Source organism: Penicillium psychrofluorescens (genome assembly GCF_964197705.1).
Source record: "Penicillium psychrofluorescens genome assembly, chromosome: 5".
Lineage (NCBI taxonomy): Eukaryota > Fungi > Ascomycota > Eurotiomycetes > Eurotiales > Aspergillaceae > Penicillium > Penicillium psychrofluorescens.
In genome coordinates this window covers 494,214-517,187 of record NC_133443.1, presented here as the reverse complement: position 1 = coordinate 517,187, position 22,974 = coordinate 494,214, and the positions used below count along the sequence as shown (strand labels likewise).

The following is a 22,974-nucleotide window of genomic DNA, read 5'->3' as shown; positions in this document are numbered from 1 at the left end:
GGATCGGATTTTGGTTTCCTCCTCTTGCACCTAATTCCTCAATTTCTATCATTGGTTTTTTTTTTTTTTCAATTGACCCGAAATGCGCTTCGCTCGTCTCTCTCTACTCCGGGCTACGGAAGCCCGGTTCATTCGGCCAGTTTCCCTCGCCAGTCGACCTACCCAGCAGCTAGGCCGCCGGTTCTATTCCAATGGGAAGGAACACGGCCAGAATGAGCCTAAAGCCGGCTATTCACCATGGTTTGTCCCTAATCTTCTTCCCACTTGATCTTAACACTCTGACCTCTGGACCAGGATGATCGGAGCAGTCGTCATCGGCGGTTCAGCGATCATGTATCTATCCCTGGGCGGGCCGAAGAAGGTATCTCGGGGAAAGCAGGAGACAGGAGAGAAATCGCCGCCCGAGCCGGTGGAGGGACAACCCAGAGAAGAAAGCAAAGCCACTCAAGCTGCGGCCGAGAAGACAGCGGAGGACAAATCGCAGGGTCAGGAGACGAAGCGGGGGAAGCCTTACTTGCAGAATATCACTCCTTCTGAGGTGGATGAGGTATGTCACCTTCCAAGGGTCGTCTTGGAGTCTTTCGGGCTCGTTCCCGCGAGTATACATACCAGCAAGCTAATGGCTTTGCGTTGAAATGATAGCCCAGTGCCATGAAATCGCCCGGTGGAACGGATACCATGTCCGGCAAGCAAGAGGGCCTGTCGAACGCAGATACGTCGCACCCATTCCTCAACAGCCCCGAGAAGAGCAAGAAGAGGGAGGGTGATACGGAGACAGCCAAGCTGAAGGGGACGGTTTCGACGCAGAGGTAAAGAGAATTGTATTATCATCTGTATCAACTTTGAATTGTTTAATCACTCGACTGTGTTGGGTAGACAGCCAGGTCTCCTTTCCTTGACATAACCCTAACACCACTTGTTCACATTCACTCCTCGTCAAGGTCATGGTTATATCCACATGAGTCGCATCCGTCCAGTCCCGAAGAACATAAAAATGTGTCATGTAAACACAACAGTGAGAATGTGCAAGAATCAAAATCACAGACCAGCCCCTCCCGGCCTTTGCCAAATATACCACATACCATCATGCCCCATGACCCGCCCAGTCAGTCACCCCAATGCGTAATTATGGACAAGAGCGAAGCGCATTCCCTTCACTAGAGATATTAAAATGGGCAGTATGATGAAGGGGGGTAACAGACTCCGAAGAGAAACATAGAATACACAGCTAGGAAATTGAGTTGCAGCGGTCCTCACGAATCCTGCTTGCTGCTGCGTGAGCGCAGGTTCCGCCTGTCGGGCACAGGCTCGCCGTTAATCAGCACCTGAGGCGTGTCGTTCTCCTTGCCAGTGGCGAGAGTAGCCGTAGCATGACCATTCCCCTCGACTTCCTCGTCCTCCTCCTCGGCATCACTGCGCTCATCCTGTACGACACTGTTGAAGACGTAGTTGGCCAGGATCCGTAGAATCAGGAACATCCAGAAGAGGTTAACGGCCTGTAGACTGGCGAGTAGGGCAAAAGTGATGTATTGACTGATCCAGCACTTGTATTGCTGTGTCTCCCAGTTGAGCTCAAAGGGTCCGACCGTCCGGAATTCTGTCAGGACAGCCCACAGGATCTTCAGGTTCAGGTAATGGCGGAGGTAGGTCCAGATACCGACGAACATGACGTAATAGGGTATCGTGATGATGGAATCGAGGTAGTTGAGCGTTTTGGAGGTCTGTCCAGGCAATTAGTTATTATGGGGTTCGATTTCTCTCACAAAGAGAAGCATACCGCTAAGAAAAAGTCCGAGATGTCCATGGTGATATAGACCGCAATACCCATGTATGTGAAGTGGAACCGATAGCTGAGAGCAATCAGCGCCAGGGTGATGATATGGTGTCCGACGAGCTCCTTGAAGTCCTTGCGGGGCTTCTCCAGCTGCAACATCAAGACGATCGCCTGCTGCGCCCAATAGCTCGCCTGCAGGAGATAGTACGTCTTGAAGACGGCCTCGTGAGCGCGATGCGGGAACCCCTCAAACATCGCCGTGGTGTTGAAAAACCAAATGTCAGACCGGTACATCACGTACAGACCAAACGGCCCAAAGATGCTGAAATACATCGCAGTGTACACCTGCTCCATGAACCGCGCGGTCTTGCCCCGGGTCTTGATCCCGCAATAGCGCGCCCACGGCCGGATGACCTGCTGCATCAGGAACTCACGTGTAAACGACAGGACTATCGTGTAGAAAGCCACGAATGTAATGTCTTTCTTGCCCTTGCCGTACATGACCGGGCCGCCGGGTGTCTTTGGTGGCTGCGGGTATGAGATGAAGATGGCGCTGTGCATTGGGTTCGACGGGGTGGGGTTGATCGCGTACAAGGACAGCAGGGCGCACACGATGAGCAGGGGCAGCAGCCAGGTGTACTTCAGGCACTTGTCGGCGAACCGGTGGAGGAGGGACCGGCTGCGGCGGCGTTGGGAGGACTTGGCCCTTGATTTCTCCGACTGGGCCTGTAGTTGCTGTGAGACATTGTCGTGTGAGTAACAGCCGTCGCGAAGGCATTGCGGAGGGAAAAAGTACCTTGCTCAGATCGGGGCTAGTGGGCTCGACGGGACTCACGTCGTTCATGGTGGACATCGCGGGCGCGCTGGTGTCGCCGCGGATGTCCACACCGAGGTTGTTGGACCTGCCCCGAGGACGGCCCATGGCGGAGAATGTGTTGGAAAAGAGGGTGAGGTGTGCAGAGCAGTCTGGGTGTCACGAGGATGGGGCGGAAGAGAAGAGGAAAAAAAATCCAGGGGGTTTCCGGATGAATCCCGGAAGAGTCCACCGCGCGCCCGGATCGATCGCTGGTTCGGCAAGCCTTGGCAGCCAGCCCTAGGGTTAGATCATTCACCCCATGCTATGCTATGGTGAAGCTGATTCTTGCGGTTTCGCCTTTTTCTTTTATTTTATTCTTGAAGAACATTTTTGTTTACAAGAATGTCATGCCTCCGTGCTCACGCGACGCCGTGACCATAGTATGCGTCTCCACTACGAATACGACCACACTCCTAAGACCTCCCATTTTGACTGGATCAGGGCAGAGTAGCCCTAGGCCATAGCTGATATCGGGTTCAAGTCAGAAAACTATGCAGATTGAGGTTCAAGTCAACCGGGGTCTCCTCCGATCCCAGGACGGGAGCTAGCTGCCACTTGGGCAAGCTAGATGTAGCGATCGCTTACTATGCAAAGAGTATCTGCTCATGAGAGTGAAAGGGGTTATACCTTGTCTGTGTCTCGCGGTACCGATTGTAGAACTGACGCACGAGGAAGAAAATCACCCCGTGCTCATGCCAAGCCGTGACAACTACGATCTTATTGGATGATTGGGGAGTATGTAACGCTACGATGAATCCAACTACACTCTTGAATAGTGGGATGAGAATTAATTACCTGGTCATTTCTGAGGTAATTATCGATGAGAAAGCGAAGATGCTTCATACATGTGTGCCTTCTTGAGCTATTTCCTATGTCTTCCACAAGTTTCTCAGGCTCTGGGAGGAAAGGGAACAAGACAGCTTGCTCCATCTATTCACTAGTTATTATTCCCCTAGTTGAATGTTATGATACTAGTCAAACAAAGAGAATTTCCTTCGTCGGTCGCGCTCTGCGGAGCTGCTCTTGTCGACATATAGAAAGGCAGATTTCAGGCCTGTTCTGTAGACGAGGTATCGTCTTCAGTGAGAGCGATATTGTACTTGTTGGTGCCGGGCGATGGGAAGACATCCTCAGCTGCCTGGGCGCGTGTGTTATCCCCCTCACTATTAAATTTATACTCCGGACCATCTCGAGGTTCGCAGCCGTAATATCGAAGGAAAGGTTTGAAGGAGAATCGGCTCCGTGTCGAAAGCTGTAGATAGGCGAGATTTGGACCTTCAAGATACCGTACTGGTCGAATTTGGCCTGTAGGAGACGCCCGTGGTGTGGCCCAAAGAGTGAGACGGCTAGCACCTATCAACTTCAAGTAGTAGGAGAGAGCGCACCCTTCAAAATCGGACGCGACTGGAGAGTAATCTTTAAGCTCATCCGAGAATAGAGGCTTAAAGAGACAGGCTTTAAAGCCGAGGAGGTCTTGATCGTTAGGGTCAAATAACCCAATGGAAACCCTAAGCTTAGTGAGCTCATCACTTGGATAAGCATCCTTTATTTGGGAGTTTAGCGGCTGGAGAATGGGTGACGCTGATTGACTATACTTGTGTCACGTTTCATCGCCTTCGTCGTGTGACCATCGGGCACAGACTCCATGGTGCAGGGCAAGAGATAGTACCAGAAATAGAAGGTGTGTAAAGGATCTCGTTCAGGCCTGTCGCGTGACAAATTTTTCTGCTCGACTGTCTTCTGGATTTCCTCTCTCTCTTTTAAATAGTTAGACAATCTAGGTGATTCTCTCCCTCTTCATGAACTGCGTTCCATTCTAAGAGACGATGAGCCTGGCAGCTCGTTTATACGAACTTTCTCGACCAAATCTATCGTCCTCTCTGCCCTCAGCTCAGATGATAAATCCACAACCCATTATGGTCTTTTGAGCACAATTTTCTGTGTCGCTATTGCGCGAATTCTTTTTTTTTTTTTTTTTTTTTTTTTTAGCGCCGGCGGGCCGAACCTTCGTTCTCCACACCCCAGTCCCACCCCAGTCTCCGTAACTTCCATGGTAGCGAACTCGTGAACCCTCTGCATGGGAGTGACGACAAGTTTGTAAATTCATTGCCTAGGAAACTGAGTTATTAGTTCTAGACTGCACCTATCGACTCGCGCCGGAAATAAATTCCTTGCCGCAGTCCACGACGCCGAAGATGCGGTTCGATGGGTTCTTTCACGCCCGGAAAAGTTCAATGCTTCCCAGTTTTCGATTTCTTTGTCTCTAGATCTCAGCTCGGTGGTCTTACCACAAGGGCCTTATTCCTGACAGAGTGATTAGTCTCGGTTAGGATTACAACATAAGGCTATTTCATGTTGCTTCATGCCCCAGGCCTGCCTCATATTTGCGTCGTCTGCTTTTAGAATGCATATCTGGTTGATCCCGAATATATGTAGAAAATTTAAATATTAACTCTCAATTCTCACGCGGGTAACCGTTGGGGCTCCGACTTGGTGGCGGGCATCACATGAAACTTGTATACATTCTTACCACTTCTCCATATCCTGACACCTATCTAGCAGTGCTACCGGAGATCTGCAAGAAACTCTGCGAATATGGCACCAGTGGGTGGTCCTCAGCTCGTGACATAAACTAGGCCAATCCGTATCAGAATTGTTTACTCGGAATAGTGTTTCATATTTCGGAGAGACTGCATTACGTAAAATCAATATAGGGCTCGATCTACACGTGACATCTCCTAATAAGAAAGTCCTGGTCTGGGGTGACTCACATAGGAGAGTGCTTTTGTGAATTTGACAAAGTTCTCAACAATCAGTCTCGTGAAGGGTGTCCATTGCAAAAATGTCTTCATCGTACGACGTTCTTGTCACTGGCTCGGCCGGTCATCTTGGAACCGCTTTGATGCTAAGCCTGCCTTCACTGGGCTTCAAACCCCTGGGAATCGACATTCTTCCCTCCTCAACTACGACACTTGTGGGTTCTGTTAGCGATCGCAATTTGATTACCTCCGTATTCGACTCTAACCATATAAAACACGTCCTCCATGCTGCGACACTACATAAACCTCATGTTTGCAGCCACAGCAAGGAAGATTTTATTTCAACCAACGTTGTCGGCACTCTGATCCTGCTAGAAGAATCTTCCCGGTTTGGAGCGCAGATAGAGAGCTTTGTTTTCTTCAGTACAACCAGTACCTTTGGCATGGCGCTCAGTCCCAAGCCAGGATACCCCGCTGCTTGGATCGATGAATCTATTGTACCCGTACCAAAGAATATATATGGGGTAACGAAGGTTGCGGCCGAGGATATGTGCGCATTGATGCAGAAGCAAAGCGGCATACCAGTCTTGATTCTCCGCACTAGCCGTTTTTTCCCCGAGGAAGACGATGATGAAGACCGTCGCGCAGCCATGAGCGATGAGAACCTGAAGGTTCTAGAACTGGCCTACCGCAGATGCGACATCGAGGATATCGTTAGCGCATCAGTCTGTGCAATGAAAAGGGCCAAGGATATTCGATGGGGAAAATACATCATAAGTGCCCCGCCACCTTTCAACAGCGACATGAATACTCTCAATGCTCTAAATCGGAGCCCTGCGGAGGTGCTCAGGAAGGAATTTCCTGATGTGGACATCGTTTTCAAGGAGAAGGGGTGGAAGCATCTAGCAAGGATCGACAGAGTGTATGATTCAAGCAGGGCAGTGAAGGATCTAGGATGGACTCCAAAGTATACATTTGGAAAGACTGTTGAAAGGTTGGTGCGTGGCGAGCAATGGAAGAGTGATTTGACAGCGAGAGTAGGCAGGAAAGGTTATCATGCTGTGAGAACTGGGGTGTATACAACGAAATGAGCCAATCAATTCACCATATGGACTAGGAACAAGTCGCTGGATTTGTGAGATAGGTGGGTGCAAACTCGAAAGGGCTTGATCGAATTCAAGATCTTCCATGAAATTCATTGTGTGCAAATACAAGCCTACCAGAATCGCGAGTTTCCATTGCTGAACCCAAACTAACTACGCTATCTACAAGCACTGGGAGTAATAAGAATTCTGCTCTTCGCAAGTGGTTCCCGATGCGCAGGCGGTCGGGCCAGTCCATCCCTGTCCTCCGCACTGGCCCCAGTGAGTTTGAGTTGCCCCAGAAGCGGTGGCAGTTGTGCTCGTGGTCATGGTCGTGGGCTTGGTAGTGGCTGTGGTGGACTTCGAGCTGGAGCTGGTGCCTGTGCCGGAGCCTGAGGGGCTGGTATAGGTCGAGTCGATATCTCCCCAGCGAATGTTGGAGAAGACGACATGTGTGGTAGGGTCTTGGGCCAGTATAGTGGCAGGGTTGCCTGCGGTGCTGCTGCACGGGCCGCTGCTTCCACTGTCGAGCCAGTTCATGTACTGGCTTCCGTCGTTCCAGATGCTGAATATCAGGACCATTCCACGGCCGAGCGCCTGGCCCATGGTGGTTAAGCCGCCGAAGGTGGACGCAGAGCTGTCAGAAGACTCGCACCACGATTGCGTAATAGAATCGAGACCGGACGACGACTTCGCGTTCGGGATGATCTTACCGTTCTGAATGTATTGTCGTCGGATTTCAGTCAGGGTACCGGTCTTGGTGCCGTCGTCCGTGATAAACTGGGTAGTGATAGTGAAAGGTTTAGAGGTGTCTACAGTATCGCCCGGTCCCCAGTAGTTGGTCACGCCCTGCGCGTAAGGGTTGAAGCCGCAGCCGCCCTTATCGCAGTCGGTGGTGCTGCAGGGATGGGGAGTGTAGGCATTGGCCATGGAATTGGCCTCGAGAATATCCATCTCATTGCAGCAGTAGCTCTCACCGTTGGGGTTGAGCGTCCCGTTCCTCCAGGTCTCGACCGGGCATTGTGCATCGCAGTATCCCGAGCCGTACTCAGCACCGCCGGTGTTGTATTCATTCCTTCCGCCGCTGGCGCTCATCTCGGACAGATAAAGGGCGCCGTTCTCACCGCATGGCAGAGTAGACATATCAACGTCGAAGCTCAGCTCCCTACCGAGGAGCTGCATCATCACATAGTTCCCATCCGCTCCGAGGAGGTAGAGTCGTGGAGAGGCATTGCCATATACGCCGTTGCTCTCGACGTATTGGTACATAGTCAGCGAGTCTCCGGAAACAGACACACCGGCGGAGGTATAGTTGGCTGCTTCGATAACACAATTCTCTGCACAGGTGGCTTCGTCGGGGCACAGGGTCGTGTTGACACCGGATGAGGTCGTACAAGACTCAGAGCCACCGACGGTATGGATCCAGCGGGACCCCCAGTCCAGGACAATCGAGGTATTCTGTTCCACGCAGCCCCCAGCAGTGGAACACATCCAGGTGGTGAGAGCAGGGTTTCCAGGGTCGGATGTGGCCGGCTCCTGCGCCTGGATGAGGGGCAGCGAAGCCAGCCCTGCCACGATAATACTCGTCCTGATTGAGGGCATGATGATTGATTGCTATTGAACGAAATGAGAAGCTTGCAGCCATCCTGATGCTTAGCGACAGTCATGGGGTATTTATGCATTCATATCGCGGTCTCTGCATCGTCGACGCGGGCCCCAAACGGGACGGGCGAGGGCGTCCGCTTCGACGCATTGTGCTACCGTGCCATCATCTCTGCGGGGAACAATTTGTGTCAAACGTAGCTTGAGAAGGCCGAGAGAATCTTGGCGACTATGGGGAAGAGACTATTTGTGGGCGTCTCGCGGTGAGCAGGAGAGATTCAGTTGACCAAGCTCTGGCGGACCGCCGATCCGCAGTTGGGATAGGCTCGAGCAGCGTCCTCAATTGCCGCTGAAGAAGGCACGTTCGTGTACCCCGTATCCCATCCTGACTCAATCTCTGCAGCCGGCTCTCCGCGTCCAGAAGAACGAGAGACAACATGAGGGAGTTGCCTATCTGGGTCAGGGGGAGGCTTCATTCGTCACGGTCGTCACGCCTTCCACATACGACGAAGCAGCCCCATCCATCCTTTTTACCCTGGATTTCGATGAAAGTTTGGCCAGACCAAGCCACGGTAGCAGGGGCTACAATTGGCAGCAATGGGGCCGCTCTCGAGTGTTTGGGATAAATTGCCCCACCTGCTGTTCCTGAAACGGATCTCAGAGCCGGATATCTAGCTTATTCTCCCCGCAATATGAGCCAATAGCTGATAATGCGCTAGTTATCTGCCAATGAATAGGTTAAAATAGGGTGTGCTAAGGCCCAGGGGCAGAAGCAGAACGGGATTGGACGCGGCGGTCATCGCGTATATCATTAACCCATTTGATAAGGGCCAAAGCCCGACGTTTTCCATACAACGCTTATGTACTAAGAGGACTCGATACAGAAGAAAAGAGAGATGATTGCTGGGTTGGTGGCACATATACAAGTACGAATCGGAGTACAGGCCCATTTTGTATATGCAATTGCTGTGTATGATGGATCAGAGCTCGGCCCCATCATAATAGATAGGTTCCATCGCCACATCTCCTTCCTTCCCACGCATATAAATGTACTTACAATGATCATCAACAACGCCTATTTTCAAAGCTTATCCTGGGCAACCTGGCCCTCTGTGTCATTAGTAGAATAGAGGCAACACAAAGACCAAAGGGTTTATTGGTATTTTGCGAGACCGTTTTCATTTAGCATACATCTCGTCTTCTTTGACTTCGGGGAGAAGCAACTTCAAGATGGAGTTGAATAGCCGACAGGTCCCCCAATGTCCAATCCGGGGTAGAATATCAACCAGTCCACAAAATGTGCTTGATTCCGAGATTGTCGGCCGGAATAGTTTGAAACCATTGGCTTCAAAAAGCAACGTCTCACTGTTTATGCCAATACCGCTCAACTCGGGAAATTCCACAGTTTGACGTAAGTTGACTGCAGTATCAACACCGAATTTGATATAACAGAACCAAATGAGGGCGGCGCGGAAAATTATCCGAGGGACGTGAAGAGGAGGCTCAGTTCTCAGATTCTCCAGCCCCAGTTCACGGAGAATTAGGGCAGCATGCAGTGCGCATCTTTGGCCATCTGAGGACGAAGCCCAGTCACGTACACAATCAACATGGCGCTGTGCCTCATCAAACCCCTCTTTGCCAATGACTAGCTCAAGGTGATCGATATTGGCATATAATGAGAAGAAGATCGAGTGCCAAAGTATAGGCAAGCAGTATGGGTCCAATTTTTTCCCTCGGTGAGGGACGATATGTGTTTCATAGAAGTCCATAAGGGCGTGTTCGGATCGCTTTCGTTGCTTTCGGTCATTTTCATTCCTTATTTCAAGAGCTGAGGCAGCGATCAATTGGAGCTCAAGATAAGTTTGAAATCTGTTGATCGAAGGAGCGGCCATTGACGGGTTTGTTTGTTGATGATTTGTTCCTGTGCCTTGAGGCTGCAAATGACTTTCAAATTCACCTGAGAATGATAAGAGGCTGATCACTCCTTTGCTCCAGTCATCCACGGTTTCGGCTTCCCAGAGATCATCGTCCGACACTGGAGGCAGTTTGGATGGTGAATGTCGCAGATACGGGTCCGTTAGGAAAAGATCGGATATTTCGACATCGTGGACGTGGATACCCGCAATAAGCCTGAAGCCACCAACATTGATTAGTACCTGTGACGTCGGTTAGATCCAGGAACTCACCGATTATGTTCTTCCGCCTGAATCCACGTCTTCCATGCCTTTTCTGGGGTATGCGAGATTTGACGCAAGCTGATCTTGTCTGATGCTCTTTCCAGTTTGCTAACAATCGCTCGCCTCGCCCACTATATTTGAACATATTAGATCAGTTAGTTTCCGCGGGGGGATTCAAGCTCACCACCACCAGGGTGCCGTGGAATGTCTGTGCAATGAGCAGATCCTTTTTTCTCTATTTCGCATCAATTAGTAACCAACTTCCAGAGCTGGTATACGTCACCTAACCCCTGACAGAAGTCCAAATGTTTGTCCTATTAGAGCCGCCTGAACCATGGCAATTGTCTCGGGTCCCTGTCGTGAGAAATACTTTTCCCACTTTCTGGAGTCAGCCGCACGGCAAAAATCTGTAAAACTGGATAGATCAAGGCGTACCGAGGACAATATTGCTTTATTTAGGGTCTCAAAAATCTTCACTCCTTGAGAAGCGGCATGGGACGAGCCCACAAAAAGGCTCCCAATGGAGCAGATAGAGAGAAGAAGTAACGAACTTTTTGAAGACGGTTGAAAGGAAGGAGCGTGGACGATTGGAAAAAGAGGATGGAATTTCGTGAAATACATTTGAATGCAAAGATTCTGCCACAATTAGCTGGTAAAAGTATCAAATGGTCAAAGGTAGGCATACCAGAAACTCTGTTGATGGGAGAGGTAAGAAGGGTATATGCGGCTGAAGTTTCACGGCCAGGCTGGCTCGGTATGCTTCGTCTACCTGTGTCTTCTCTGTTCCGATCTCAGGCGTTGCGTGGTCTGATCGTGACATTCCCATATATGTATACCAATTCAACTGAACCATGCTCTCTCGTGATGAGGATATATCATTTGCGAGAAGCTGGTTGCTGTCGCTCGTAATGTCGCTGGGATGCTGTGGGCCGGGGTCTGGCTGAAGCCAACTTCCAGCCGACATCAAAATCTCCGAGTTAAAAGCACTCAAATCAAAATCTTCATCCGCAAACCAAGCTGGGATCTGGGTATTTGTGTTATTGATGGTCTGTATTTGGTCTTGGCCCGTATCGTGGAGAGAGTCCAAGTCCGCGAGCTGAGATTGGGAGCCTGGTGTGGGAAACTCAGTCACGCCGGCCAGCCCTTGTTCAGGCTGTACATAAGGTAGCCCTCCCATATTGGAGGAAAATATGGCTCTTTGCCGTGCTGGATTGGCAAATGAGTGGGATGTCGAATGAATATCTCCTGTGCTTGAGCAACTATCTCTGACCGAGGAGGGTCGGTGCGGAGGAGTTGGAGGCTCATTGACAGCACCAACTGCAAGAGTATAGTCATGGCTAAATGGGGAGATCTGTTGGTTGTGATGACTGATCACCGGTCGCGATGCATCAATTACTGCGTCGGCGGAGTCGGCAGCCGTGTCCATTTCCGCAGGCGCAATGCTGGATGACCGATGAGATCTCGAGTGTCGCAACAGAGAATCGCTTAGTTCAGGTCAGTAAATATATCTCATTGGCATCAGAAACCGAGCATACTGGCGACTAAATGATTTGCTACATGTGATACAGGCGAACGGCCTTTCCCTAGTATGAATTCTGACATGCCGGGTTAGGTGCTCAGCTTTTGTGAATGACTTGGAGCACCAGGGGCAATAGCGCTGACGCCGGCCCCGCAGATTTTCGCTAGCCATTATCTGATTGGTGTAATTTCTTGGCAGGTGAAGAAGAAAGATGGCGATGTAGCCATAAAGGCGGGGAGGGAAGAGTCTGGGGTTAAGTGTGGCACACCCGGGATTTTCTCTTGGCTCGGCTGAAGGTACTCCCGCCCCCCGGCAGAATTCCATAAATCGACCCCAACTATTCTGCTTCTTGCAGGATTTTTGTCCTATTTGCTCATTTGCGCTCCGTTGGAAGTATTATTGGATATCCCCCCGGCTAGAACCGCTCCCAATATCTGTGCCCCACGAAAATGTGGGGCTAGAATCGACCCAAATTTTGAAAGAAAGGAATCAAGCGGTAAGTATATTTAGAAGGGTGAGTTAGACCTAATCAGATAGTGATTAAAGGACGAGGAGAACTAGCGGAGCCACTGAGAAAATGCAATCACATGAGGAGCAGAAGAACGCGCCTAGAACATAACATGCACCTTCTCACAAATCCACTATTGGGATTTCAATATGGCTGGGATATCTCCCTCCGAAATGGACAACATGGTGCCCCTTGTTTTCCGCAGAAAAGGCACCTCGCAGGGGCTCAAACTCCGCGAGAGTCATGTGATGCCCTGCCACTTTCAGAATAATCTTTTCCCCAGCTTCAAATACCATAGCTGTTGGCCAAATCGCAATTTCCAACTTGACTATCTCTTCGGGCTTGACCTTCTGGATTGCTTCTTCCGTGTGAGAGTATGTTATTGCGTGCGACTTTGACAATTCCTGATCGATAGCACGGTGGCTAGCTCGTAGGATACCGGTAGGTCCTAGATATATGTTTGAGTTCACCGGTACAATATCTTCTGCGCTAGAAACTCCCATGTGCTCAAGAGGTATATTGACGTTCTGCAAAATGGTCCCGTCGGCAGAGGCTTTGCGCAGCTGTACGAAAACATCGAGATCATCGTGCGAGGAGCAACTCATGTAGAGGACAGCTTTAGAGTGACCAACCACAAAAGCTTGCCTGGCAAAGGTATAAGTAAAAACTAACTCCTCTGAATCACTGTCGACTTGAAGAGCTGGCACATCTGCCTGGTACGTTTGGGTGTGAACTTCTGTGGGTGGATTTATACTAAGCTGGTTGTCGGCATTCAGGTGCAGAGCCTGATATTTTGTTGATGGGATCGGCCATGAAGGAAACACATGATTAACAATGGGGTCCTAGAGGGGCAGAGAGCCACGCATCAGGTCTGTACTTGGGAGAGTTGTGCGGAATTAGACAAACTTTGTTAAATCCAAGAATAGAAACCCGAAGTGCCGGAGTCTCCTCCCAGCCATTCTCAACCCCCTTCGTATATCGATCCAGGAAATGACAGAGATCATTGACACTGTCGGGCTGATAAAGATCGTGCCACTCCTGGGTGGGATGAACGCGGAGCCTAAGAACAGTTAGCGCTCCCCTTTCAACGTATCTCGGGGCCCTTGCCATTTCTTATTATGTGGAATTTCCTCAAAGGCGCGGAAAGAGCCAGCAGTGTGGAGTGCAGTGGAGAAGCTGCCCAGAATATACGCAGGTACAGCAATACGACTGAGGTCTGCCCGCTTGCCAGCCCAATACTCATTCATGTATGGATGCTTTTCCAGCATGGCTATTATATCTTCTTGCTTGTTCCTGCCTACTTTTGTCAGGTACATTAATCAAGATGCTGGATCAAATGACTCACCAAATAGCACTTCAGCCAAGAAGCTGAGGAAAGGCTTGAACGGAACACCTCCTCGGCAGAGCGACTCCCGATAGAGATCAGTCAAGCCTTCCCAAGGCGCAATACAACTCAGGTGCGGGGGTTGCTCGGCTGCAATAAAATATTGAGCAACGGCTAGCCACGAGTTTCCGACAAGTGCAGTTTTGCCACTGCACCACGGAAGATTTGCAACAAATTCAATTGCGTCGTATCCATCGCGACCTTCAGCTGAGCCCCAATAACTAGGTGTATACAACTTAGCAAGCAATTTTGAGGGCATCATAACTAAGCCTTCAATGCGGCACACCTACCGAATATCTCCTTCTGAGTCGAAGGCTCCCCTCGCGTCGACATTGACGACAGCATAACCTCTGCCAACCCACTCCGCGGGGTCTAGACCTTCAAATTTTTCCATACCCGATAGTTGGCTGGGTGATATTCCCACACGGCCCGGAACGGCGTCGAGATTAAAGAAACCAGCTCCTGATTTTCCATATGGACTCCAGGCCAAGAGGGCAGGTACCTTCGGCCCGTCGACCGGGCGGAAGACATCGGCGCGTATCTTTATTCCGTCTCTGAGCGGGATTTCAATATCTCGGTCAAAGACAGTGGCAGCTTCAAACGCCCGAAGTCCAGGTTCCTTTTGAAACCCTTTTGGAAGAGTCGTTGAACCAGGATTAAGACCCGGATATTTTGCATGGGGTGCTTCGCAAGGAGTAGTTGAACGTAACAAAACCTCGAGATTTCTGTTATTTCGTGCCATGGTGGTCAAGATGGATTGTCTGGTATGGTATTATGTGATGTTCCTTTAGAATGGACGGCTTTGAAGGAGTGTTTCTTAAGGTTTTATACCAGCTGGATATTTTCTTTCCGCTCAGGTATAGGAAGAATTTAACCAGGATTAAACACAAAGCCAAGTTATTAGAAAAAGTCCCATCATAGGTCTTTTTCTTTATGCGTTAACCCTGCGGTCTTTCCAGAGGAGCCTCGGAAGCCGTGGGGGACTGCGGGGAAGTGCGGGATCTCCACATGACCCGGCATGTGTTATGCGGGACGTGATGTACGGAGTGCGGAAACCATGTATACACTCCGAAATATCCCCCGCACTATTGTCCTAAATCCGCAATACAAGGCAGCTAACATGTACCTAATTACAGATAAATAGCAGATTAACAGGACCTTCCACGGAGAATTTATCAAGGAACACAATAACTCTCAAGAGCGAATTATTCAACCTAATATTACGCCCTATGTCGGAAATCGAACACATAGTCCTCTGGCCTTTAAAGGACCCGGCCGATCTAGATTTCACCGTTCAAGCAATCAAGTCTGCGGCAACAAAGGCTGTTCGCAACGGTCAGCTATATATTCTATCCACCAAATGTGGTACAACTCGTCCTTGTCCTCCAGTGAGAAGCCATGGTTAGTTCAATATCCGGCGCACCTGAGTGCAATTATTCCATTCCATCCCTACTTACATATTGTTTCATAGGATTCAACCTTGCCTCGGTGATTCGATTCCGTTCTGATGATGACCGGAGATATTTTGTGCAAGAAGACCCGGCACACAAGGAATTAGTCGGCCTTGTAAAAGACAGACTGGCGTCCGGAATTTTGGTCTTGGATTTTATCGATGGGGGTGTAGAGAGTGTTTCGATTGCCGACTGTTGATCAAAATTTCTCGATTTTCTGTCTCCATTGCCGGTAATCAGACGCAGATCTAGAGTCAAGACGGACAAAATGAACAAAGTTTGAATTATAGAACTGTGCTGCCATGTGCACTACACCCGCCTTGAGACGTGGGTATTCTTGTTCAAGATCGCGGTAGTGACAAACGCTCTTCCAATCATATACCCTCTCTTACAATGCTTTCGACCGCCTTTTAGACTACTGGATTCCTGTCGGTCCATTCAGCCTAATAATCGTTGGGCTCATGTTGGTAGGTGTGGTTAGTAGCCTTATTCATTGTACCTTGGCTAGCAGACGACCCGTCAACTTTCCACCGGGACCTCCGACTCTGCTATTGATAGAAAATCTACATATCTTTCCAAAAACTCGTAGCTTTCTTGAGTATTGTTTCCATGGAGATGGGAGACGTAAAATGTTCTAAAATATTCGCAGATTTCACGAATGGGAAAAGCGGTATGGTTCAATTATTTCCCGCCAAGCCCATGATGTGTTTTGGCCCCGCATTTTGAGGGACAGATGGATGCGGGGCCGTTTTCGAGCGTGGGGAACGCCACGGGCCGCAGCTTGGGGACGATCTTTCAAAAGTACCCCGGACTGGAGGAGTTGGAACTGTTTGGCCAAGGAAAGAGAAAACCGGGGTGTTCCACGCTCCGTATACATACTGGACAAGCACCTTGGACAAGAGCTGGTCAATGTGGCTGGTCTTCTAACACCCGGCTCTCCTCAGCTTACATTCCTCTAAAATTTCTCCATAATTTGAGCCAAGACCAGGAGCAGACCATCGGCAACGCGCAGATCTCAGCTTATTCTGCATATGAAGGGCTTATTCTGCATATGAAGGCCTTGATTTGACCGAAGATGAAGCACCAAAGCCAAGTAGTAGAAACTCATTATCTACGTGAAGCTAAGGTGTGCGAATGAGACAAGCGCAATTGATGTAGCAAGAAGAAGAACAATACATTTGCTCTACACCACAGTAGGAATCAGTCACTATCTAGATTAGGTTGTCTTCTGTGAAGCGCGAATCCTTTCCAGAATACGGTCAATATCTTTGTCGGCTTTATTCCATTGATCTTGGATAACAGCAGCCTTTGCTTGGGATCTCAAAGTGAAATCAGCTCGAAAAGGCAGTGGCCGGGAATTGAAGCCCTGTGTGAATGCGAACGGATCGATTTCACATCTTCTTTTCCCCTCGGAGGTTTCCTCATAGGCGTAACCAATGTCGAAAGCCCACAACAAACGAGTGATATTAATAAACAATGAGTTTTTGGCAATGTGTTGGCCAGTACAGATACGGCGTCCGAAACCAAAGGGAGCCAAAGGCAGGTCTGGTTCTTCAATCCAACGATCTGGATTGAAGTTGTAGGGATCCTTGTATACGTCCTCGTCCAAATGAATAGACCAATGATTTCCAATCACGGTTGCTCCCTTCGGAATGTGGAAACCCATATATTCGTCATCCTCTGTAACAGCATGTGGGATGCCACCAGCAGAGACAGGGCGCCAGCGAAGGACCTCGTTGATTAAGGCACCGATATATGGAAGGCGTTCTTTGTCTGCAAAGGATGGAAATCCTTCTATAGTGGAGTCAATCTCTTCCTGGGCTTTCTTCATCACATTAGGATAGAGAATCATAGCGGCAGTAAAGACCTCTAGGGCCATCGTCGTTGTGTCGCTTCCGGCTTCGTAAATGATGCCCACATCGTATGCCCGCTCTTTCGGAGTCATCTCACTAGACTCTTTCATATCCTGAACTTGCTTCGCCCAGTTCCACGAAGCTGTCTCTTGTCCACGCGTCATATTTTCCATCGCCAGTTTTGATTCAAATTTGTGTAGGTCGTCTGCGTATCGTCTCCAAGGAGCTAAGGATTTCGGTAGGTGATTCAAGAATGGGAGGGCATCCACAAGCCAAGTCCCAACACGCGCAGCATAGAGAAAGTTTTCCATAACCTGGTCAATCGCCTTGATCTCTGGCTCGTTACCTGTCTCGAGGCGTCGGCCATACGCGAGTGCAAAAATTAAACTAGAAGAGTATCGATGATATCGATCCGAAAAATCAACAGCAGGAGACAACAATTCATGTACAAGTTGCTTGCTTTCGAGATCTTGTAGATCGCGATAACTTTGAGATACGCGGATGTTCAGGTACGAAGCCTGGAGACGTTGATGATTGCGCCATTGTTGGCCATATGGCATCAAGAGTGTCCGCATGCCCTTGCTAACGTTCTCTCCACCCATGACAGATCGTGGTCGCGAGCTATAGATATTACTTCGCTTATCAAGAAGCTCATGGGCCGCTTTGTAGGTTCCCAGAATAATGACTGTATTCAGACCGTACTGTAGGTGGAATATAGGGCCATATCTTTTGGTCCATTGCTGATATACTCTCCATGGATTGGTCTGGGGTGCCTGGTGCAAATTTCCAATAAAAGGAAGTTGGCGAGGTCCTGGGGGAAGGGTTTTCCCTTTTCTAGCCCTGATAGAGCGAAATATCAAGAGCAAAAGAAGGCATATTCCCGACGTCCAAAGGATCAACATTTTGGTCTAGCGAGATGACTTATATATCGAGTCCAGAAGACGTCTCTCGGAATGAAGGGTATTCAAAGACAAAATATCTGAAAATCTTTTTGTCCTTCCTTCAATTATTCTTGTTATGCAGTTTTATTAAAAACCAATCTAGGCCGAACGTTTCTGGTCCCACGATTCCCCATAGTGGGTGCGGGGTAAATATGCGGGGCAAAAGTGCGGGCCATGCAGGGGTCGATCACTGCTCGCTAGCAAAGGCAGGCAGTCCCACGACTCCATCACCGCAAAAATACTTAGGTGGATTTATTCTGGTCACGCCTTGAGCACATCTCAGCCCGCCATTTTACCCCGTAGCAATGTTTAGGATGGTTAACATCAATTACCCAAACACGCACTACGTTCTATTTTAGGAAGCAATGATCTAGCCGTTGAGCGACTCCGAACCATATCCAAGTGCTACATGTCCAATTAAGGCTGTTCCAGTAGTTGCTGGCTCGTACGTGGCATGGAGCATGCAATTGAAAGCCAATTGGTTGTTTGTATTCCACAACTTCCGCTAAAAGCGGACGAATTAATCCTTCTACCATATCTAAGCCGCGTTAATAATGGTCTTTGAAGGGGCTGTCGTGGAGGCTCACCCTCTCTGCTGCCTGGTCAACAACATAAAAATACAATCAACACTACTGAAGATTTATGACTTTGAGTTCTCTGAAAGCAAGTTGTCGCTGACTCTATAGAGGCTAAGGTCTGGATTGGGTGCAGCCAAGCTAACGGCTCTATGCCTATAGTTCTTAGTGGCGGGGCATGTTTCCCCGTGTGGATGGCATCGGGACAAAATTGACCATGTCAACACGGAGGAATATTTTCTTGCTGTAATAGCCCCTAGTACTGCTTTTAAGTACGTATGCAACTTTGGTGCTTGCTAAGGGTGGAACTTTAACCCCGAGTATTTCCTGGGTGCCAGAACTGGATGCTTCAACGAAAGAACAAGGCACTGTGGGGCTGTGCCTTTTTGTACTTGCGAATCTGTCGTCTCATCTATAACAAAGAAACCCATGTGTTGGGGTATATCGACCAGGAAAAAGAGATTGTAGTCAAAAAACAGATTAATATATTTACTTTGAAAGAAATATATCTATAATTGTAACACCTCCCACCTCAATTTTGTTCATACACTCATATCTCCCATTCATGCACTGTCGGTGACATTCTCCGAGTGCGTGGTGGAGAGCGCACGCTTCTCACTCGCTCTCAGCTTCTCGCCCAGGACCTCGACGTCACCCTGCTCAGCAGCGATGGTGCGCTTGGTATCGTGGAAGGTCTTCCAGGCAGGGGTACCGATGTACGGAATACCAGTGGGATCCTCAAAGATCTGCTCGGTCTCCTCCAGGGTCTTGCCTGCAGTCTCAGGGAACATGAAGAAGACATGGACCAGCATGGCAGCCAGGAAACATCCGAAGATGATGTAAGTCTGCCAGCGGATGTTGGTGAAAGCCGGGGGCACGAACAGACCCAACGCCATGTTGAACGCCCAGTTGGCCGAGGTGGCCAGCGCGACGGCCTTGCCGCGGACGCGCAGAGGGTACAGCTCCGGAGGGTACACCCACGAGATCGGTCCCCAGGTCGGGGCATAGGAAGCCACGAACAGGTACGTGCAGGCAATCAGGGCCTTGGCCGGGGCACCGTGGAGGCGCATGGACTCCTCGGGGGTATTATCGATACCCCCAGGGACGACTACACCGTAGTTGGCCATGATACCGGCGTTGGCAAACATCCAGATCATCATGAAAGTAGCACCGATCAGCAGCGTCGGGCGACGACCCCAGCGGTCAACCCAGATTAGAGCAGGGACGGTCATGACAACGTTGATGATGTACTGGATAGAGGAAGCAAGCAGAGTAGCATCGCCACTGTAACCAGCCATGCTGAAGACGTAGGTGATGTAGTACATCATGACGTTCATACCGGTCAGTTGTGACCAGATCTGGCAGAAAATACCGATGAAAGTACGGTTCAGCATCTTGGGCTGGAACAGCTCCATGTACGAGACATCCTTGTTCTGCCTCTCGAACTCGCACATATCGCGGATCTCCTGCATCTCAGCAATCACGAAGGGGCTGTTGGAATCACCCTTGCCGTGGACCAGGGCGAGAACCGACTGGCACTCCTCCCAGCGGTCCTTGCGGGCCAACCAACGCGGGGACTCGGGCAGAATAGTCATTCCCAGGAATAGAAGAATGGCGGGGAGCATCTGCACGCCCCAGGGAATGCGGAAGACGGACGTGCTGTAGTCCGAGGAACTCTTGCCACCAATGTAGGTGCAGCCGAAGGAGATACTATCCGATCAAAAGTGGTTAGCGGGGTAATGGGGGACACATAAAAGGCAGGAAGAACATACTAGTACATGATGAGAATGCCCCAGGTGATAGCCCACTGCTGCGAGCCGACGAGACGGCCACGCTTGGAGGGCGGCGAGATCTCAGAGATGTAGACCGGGACCTGCGCCGACTCAATGCCGACACTGATACCGTTGATGATACGGCCGGCAATCAGCATGCCCATGTTCTGGGACGCGCAGATAATAACAGAGCCAATAATCCTATTACAGTACTTGTTAGCTTAGTTCTCTTGTTTGTGGGCTGCCTTTCTTACCAAACAACACATCCACTCATGATCGCATACTTGCGGCCAAGCCGGTCGGAAATGAAACCAGAAATGAGAGCACCCAGCCACGACCCACCGGGCATGGCAGCAGTAACACCACCCTGAGCCAAGGAGCTGAGACCAGTACAGTGCGACGCATTGTTAAACGGCGGGCCCTCGGGACCGTGGTTAAAGTAACACTTGTAGGCAGTAGTGTTGATAATGGCCGACATGGACGAGATGTCGAAGCCGAACAGACTGCCGCCGATGACGGCGACAGCCGCGATCACATAGATGTTCCCCACGACAACCATGGTGGGTGGATAGGCTCAAGGCACTATGAGAGTGAGAGAAACAAAAAGAGGGTATACCAAAAGAAAAAAAAAAGATCTTCCGAGAGAGGGGTGTGGAGGGTACTTAAATACAATGGCTCTCTTCTTCCAGTAAATTGCTCCCGGCACAGCAAGAGAAAAAAATTCTGTCATGAGACAGGTCCCGTCCCCACTGTGCCAGGTCAACACCAGGCTGTCCCCATGGAGAAGGTCGCGATGGTTAATTACATTGGAAAAACGTGCCAGTACAACCCCGGGGGCCCGCCAAGACCCTGTTTGCGGTTCCTATCTCGCTGATTGGGCTCCACGATCCACTCTACGTGTCTGATTGGTTGATTTCCAAATTGATCCGGGGAAATCCGACCCTCGAATGCCCCGGCTAGTCCTAACCAGGTGTAGCGCGGTATGGCATACCACCGAAGTCTGTTCGGCCTCCCGGTTTCTTGCTGCTGGGCGCTCCTTCGGATCGGCCTGTTGCGGCAGTGGCGCTCGGCATCGACAGGGGTTTGCGCCTACGGTACATCCCGAAACTCTGCAGTGGAAAAAGGCTGACGAAGTGAACTCTCGTGTGTTTACGGTGGAATGGGAGTCCGGGTAGTTAATTTGTGTTGTTCTCCGTGTGCCAATGAGATTTGCCAGCAAGACAGGCACCTTACTACTCGGTTCCACCGACAATTCCACCTCGGGGGGAGTATCCGGGCAGGACTCGTCGGTACACAGCAGCAGTAATTAATTTAGCCGGGGAGCCCACAAAGAAAAACAGTCCCGCTCCAGCCGAGGACGCAGTACTAGTCCGGGGCCCCGAGCACGGGCAAATACCTCGAACAGGATGCCGGGGCGGGAGCTCAATGGCCAGGAGACGCCGAAAGTGGGCTCGGAACAGCGCGAGGTCGGCTTCCAGACCGCACGGGTTGCGTGGTACGGCCTCCTCCGGCCGTCCTGTTCCACACAGGAAGGCTTATTGCTTTGTTTCAGGTGGACTCGCGTCTGTGGAGACTCTATCGAAAAAAATTCGTTGGGCCACCACGTTCAGCGCGCCCATGTGGTTCCACCCCACCATCTCCATGTCTTGCTTGCCTCCTCTCCCACACGGTCGCGCAGCGTGCGGAGGGCCGGGGAACCGATATCCAAATGCGTTCACCGGGTGACATTTGCCCCAGACCTGACCAGATTATCCCGACTGAAATCCTGAGGGTGCCTGTGAGGAAATTGTAAATGTCTCTCTATGACGTGCGCATTGGGAAGCGGCTATCGGCTCGGCGTCGTGCCCCTTTTTGACTTTTCCTGTCCCTGGTGACGATTCACGGAAACTAAAGCCACTCACATCATGGGCACAGACCGTAGTTCGCGCCATCCAGCGCCGTTGAAACTGTGAGTCGGGCTGGTCTATGCGCTGATGATACCAGTGGAAGAGTTTCAAAAGTCTAATAGATGAGATTTTCTGATCTCTACCAAGGGCACAGCATAGTCCCGGTTTCCTGAATCGGGGTCGGTTATATCCGCAGGTCGACGATTGCCTTGTATTGCTGTTGTAATTTGCTGCTGTGACAATTCAACGAAATTAACACTTCGCATCATGCCGTTCCCGGTACCGTTTGAGGCATTTTCTTCGGTCCGGGTTAGCACTAGCCGGATCTTAACTCTTGTCTATCACGACGAATTGCCTCTTTTGGTCTTTCGGCCATACAAGTCCCAATAACTTGAACATTGAAGATCTACTAGAGAGTTAACATGTGTATCCTCAATTTCTTTAAAGTTGACTACGCCAATAGCTGATAAGTCTGAGGACACTCCCTGATTGTGTAATAATGGTGACGGTAAAACTGCCGCCTCGGGAAGTGATCGGCTCCCAGAGCACAGGGTGAGTTAGTCTTCAACGCGCTGTTCAAATTGTTTGACTGGCTACTTATTCCAGTTTGTGACGGAATCGACACTTTACTAGCACGGCAAGGAAGCTTTAGTTCTGTGAAGAAGTTTCACCTACATAGTTTTCACTCTTATGTTTGAAATGATGATATCAAACCCAGTGTGCTGGATGAGCTTTGCATGGAGATCATGCACACAGAAGCTGTTCTTCGGCAACTAGAGCAGCGAGAGGAAGAATTGACGCAGCAACATCATTCTTTGAATCTAACAGCAAGCAG

The 22,974-nt window shown here is 50.0% G+C and overlaps 6 protein-coding genes across 6 annotated transcripts; 2 read left to right on the top strand and 4 right to left on the bottom strand.

Moving 5' to 3' along the window:
* Positions 1–82: 82 nt before the first annotated feature.
* Positions 83–813, top strand: PFLUO_LOCUS7458 (uncharacterized protein; the record flags this gene model as incomplete). Its single annotated transcript, XM_073785104.1, has 3 exons — positions 83–240; positions 295–547; positions 643–813. The coding sequence occupies 3 exons, from the start codon at positions 83–85 to the stop codon at positions 811–813; spliced, it is 582 nt and encodes a 193-aa protein (XP_073641493.1).
* Positions 814–1,253: 440 nt separating this feature from the next.
* On the bottom strand, positions 1,254–2,696 carry PFLUO_LOCUS7457 (sphingosine N-acyltransferase lag1; the record flags this gene model as incomplete). The annotated part of the gene is made up of 3 exons (XM_073785103.1): positions 1,254–1,721; positions 1,778–2,509; positions 2,571–2,696. The coding sequence occupies 3 exons, from the start codon at positions 2,694–2,696 to the stop codon at positions 1,254–1,256; spliced, it is 1,326 nt and encodes a 441-aa protein (XP_073641492.1).
* Positions 2,697–5,472: 2,776 nt separating this feature from the next.
* On the top strand, positions 5,473–6,480 carry PFLUO_LOCUS7456 (uncharacterized protein; the record flags this gene model as incomplete). Its single annotated transcript, XM_073785102.1, has 1 exon — positions 5,473–6,480. One exon carries the CDS (start codon positions 5,473–5,475, stop codon positions 6,478–6,480), a length of 1,008 nt encoding a protein of 335 aa, XP_073641491.1.
* Positions 6,481–6,654: 174 nt separating this feature from the next.
* PFLUO_LOCUS7455 (Endoglucanase 7a) lies at positions 6,655–8,073 on the bottom strand (the record flags this gene model as incomplete). Its single annotated transcript, XM_073785101.1, has 1 exon — positions 6,655–8,073. The coding sequence occupies one exon, from the start codon at positions 8,071–8,073 to the stop codon at positions 6,655–6,657; it is 1,419 nt and encodes a 472-aa protein (XP_073641490.1).
* Positions 8,074–16,328: 8,255 nt separating this feature from the next.
* On the bottom strand, positions 16,329–17,567 carry PFLUO_LOCUS7454 (uncharacterized protein; the record flags this gene model as incomplete). Its single annotated transcript, XM_073785100.1, has 1 exon — positions 16,329–17,567. One exon carries the CDS (start codon positions 17,565–17,567, stop codon positions 16,329–16,331), a length of 1,239 nt encoding a protein of 412 aa, XP_073641489.1.
* Positions 17,568–19,044: 1,477 nt separating this feature from the next.
* On the bottom strand, positions 19,045–20,812 carry PFLUO_LOCUS7453 (high affinity glucose transporter; the record flags this gene model as incomplete). Its single annotated transcript, XM_073785098.1, has 3 exons — positions 19,045–20,191; positions 20,254–20,454; positions 20,508–20,812. 3 exons carry the CDS (start codon positions 20,810–20,812, stop codon positions 19,045–19,047), a joined length of 1,653 nt encoding a protein of 550 aa, XP_073641488.1.
* Positions 20,813–22,974: the final 2,162 nt, after the last annotated feature.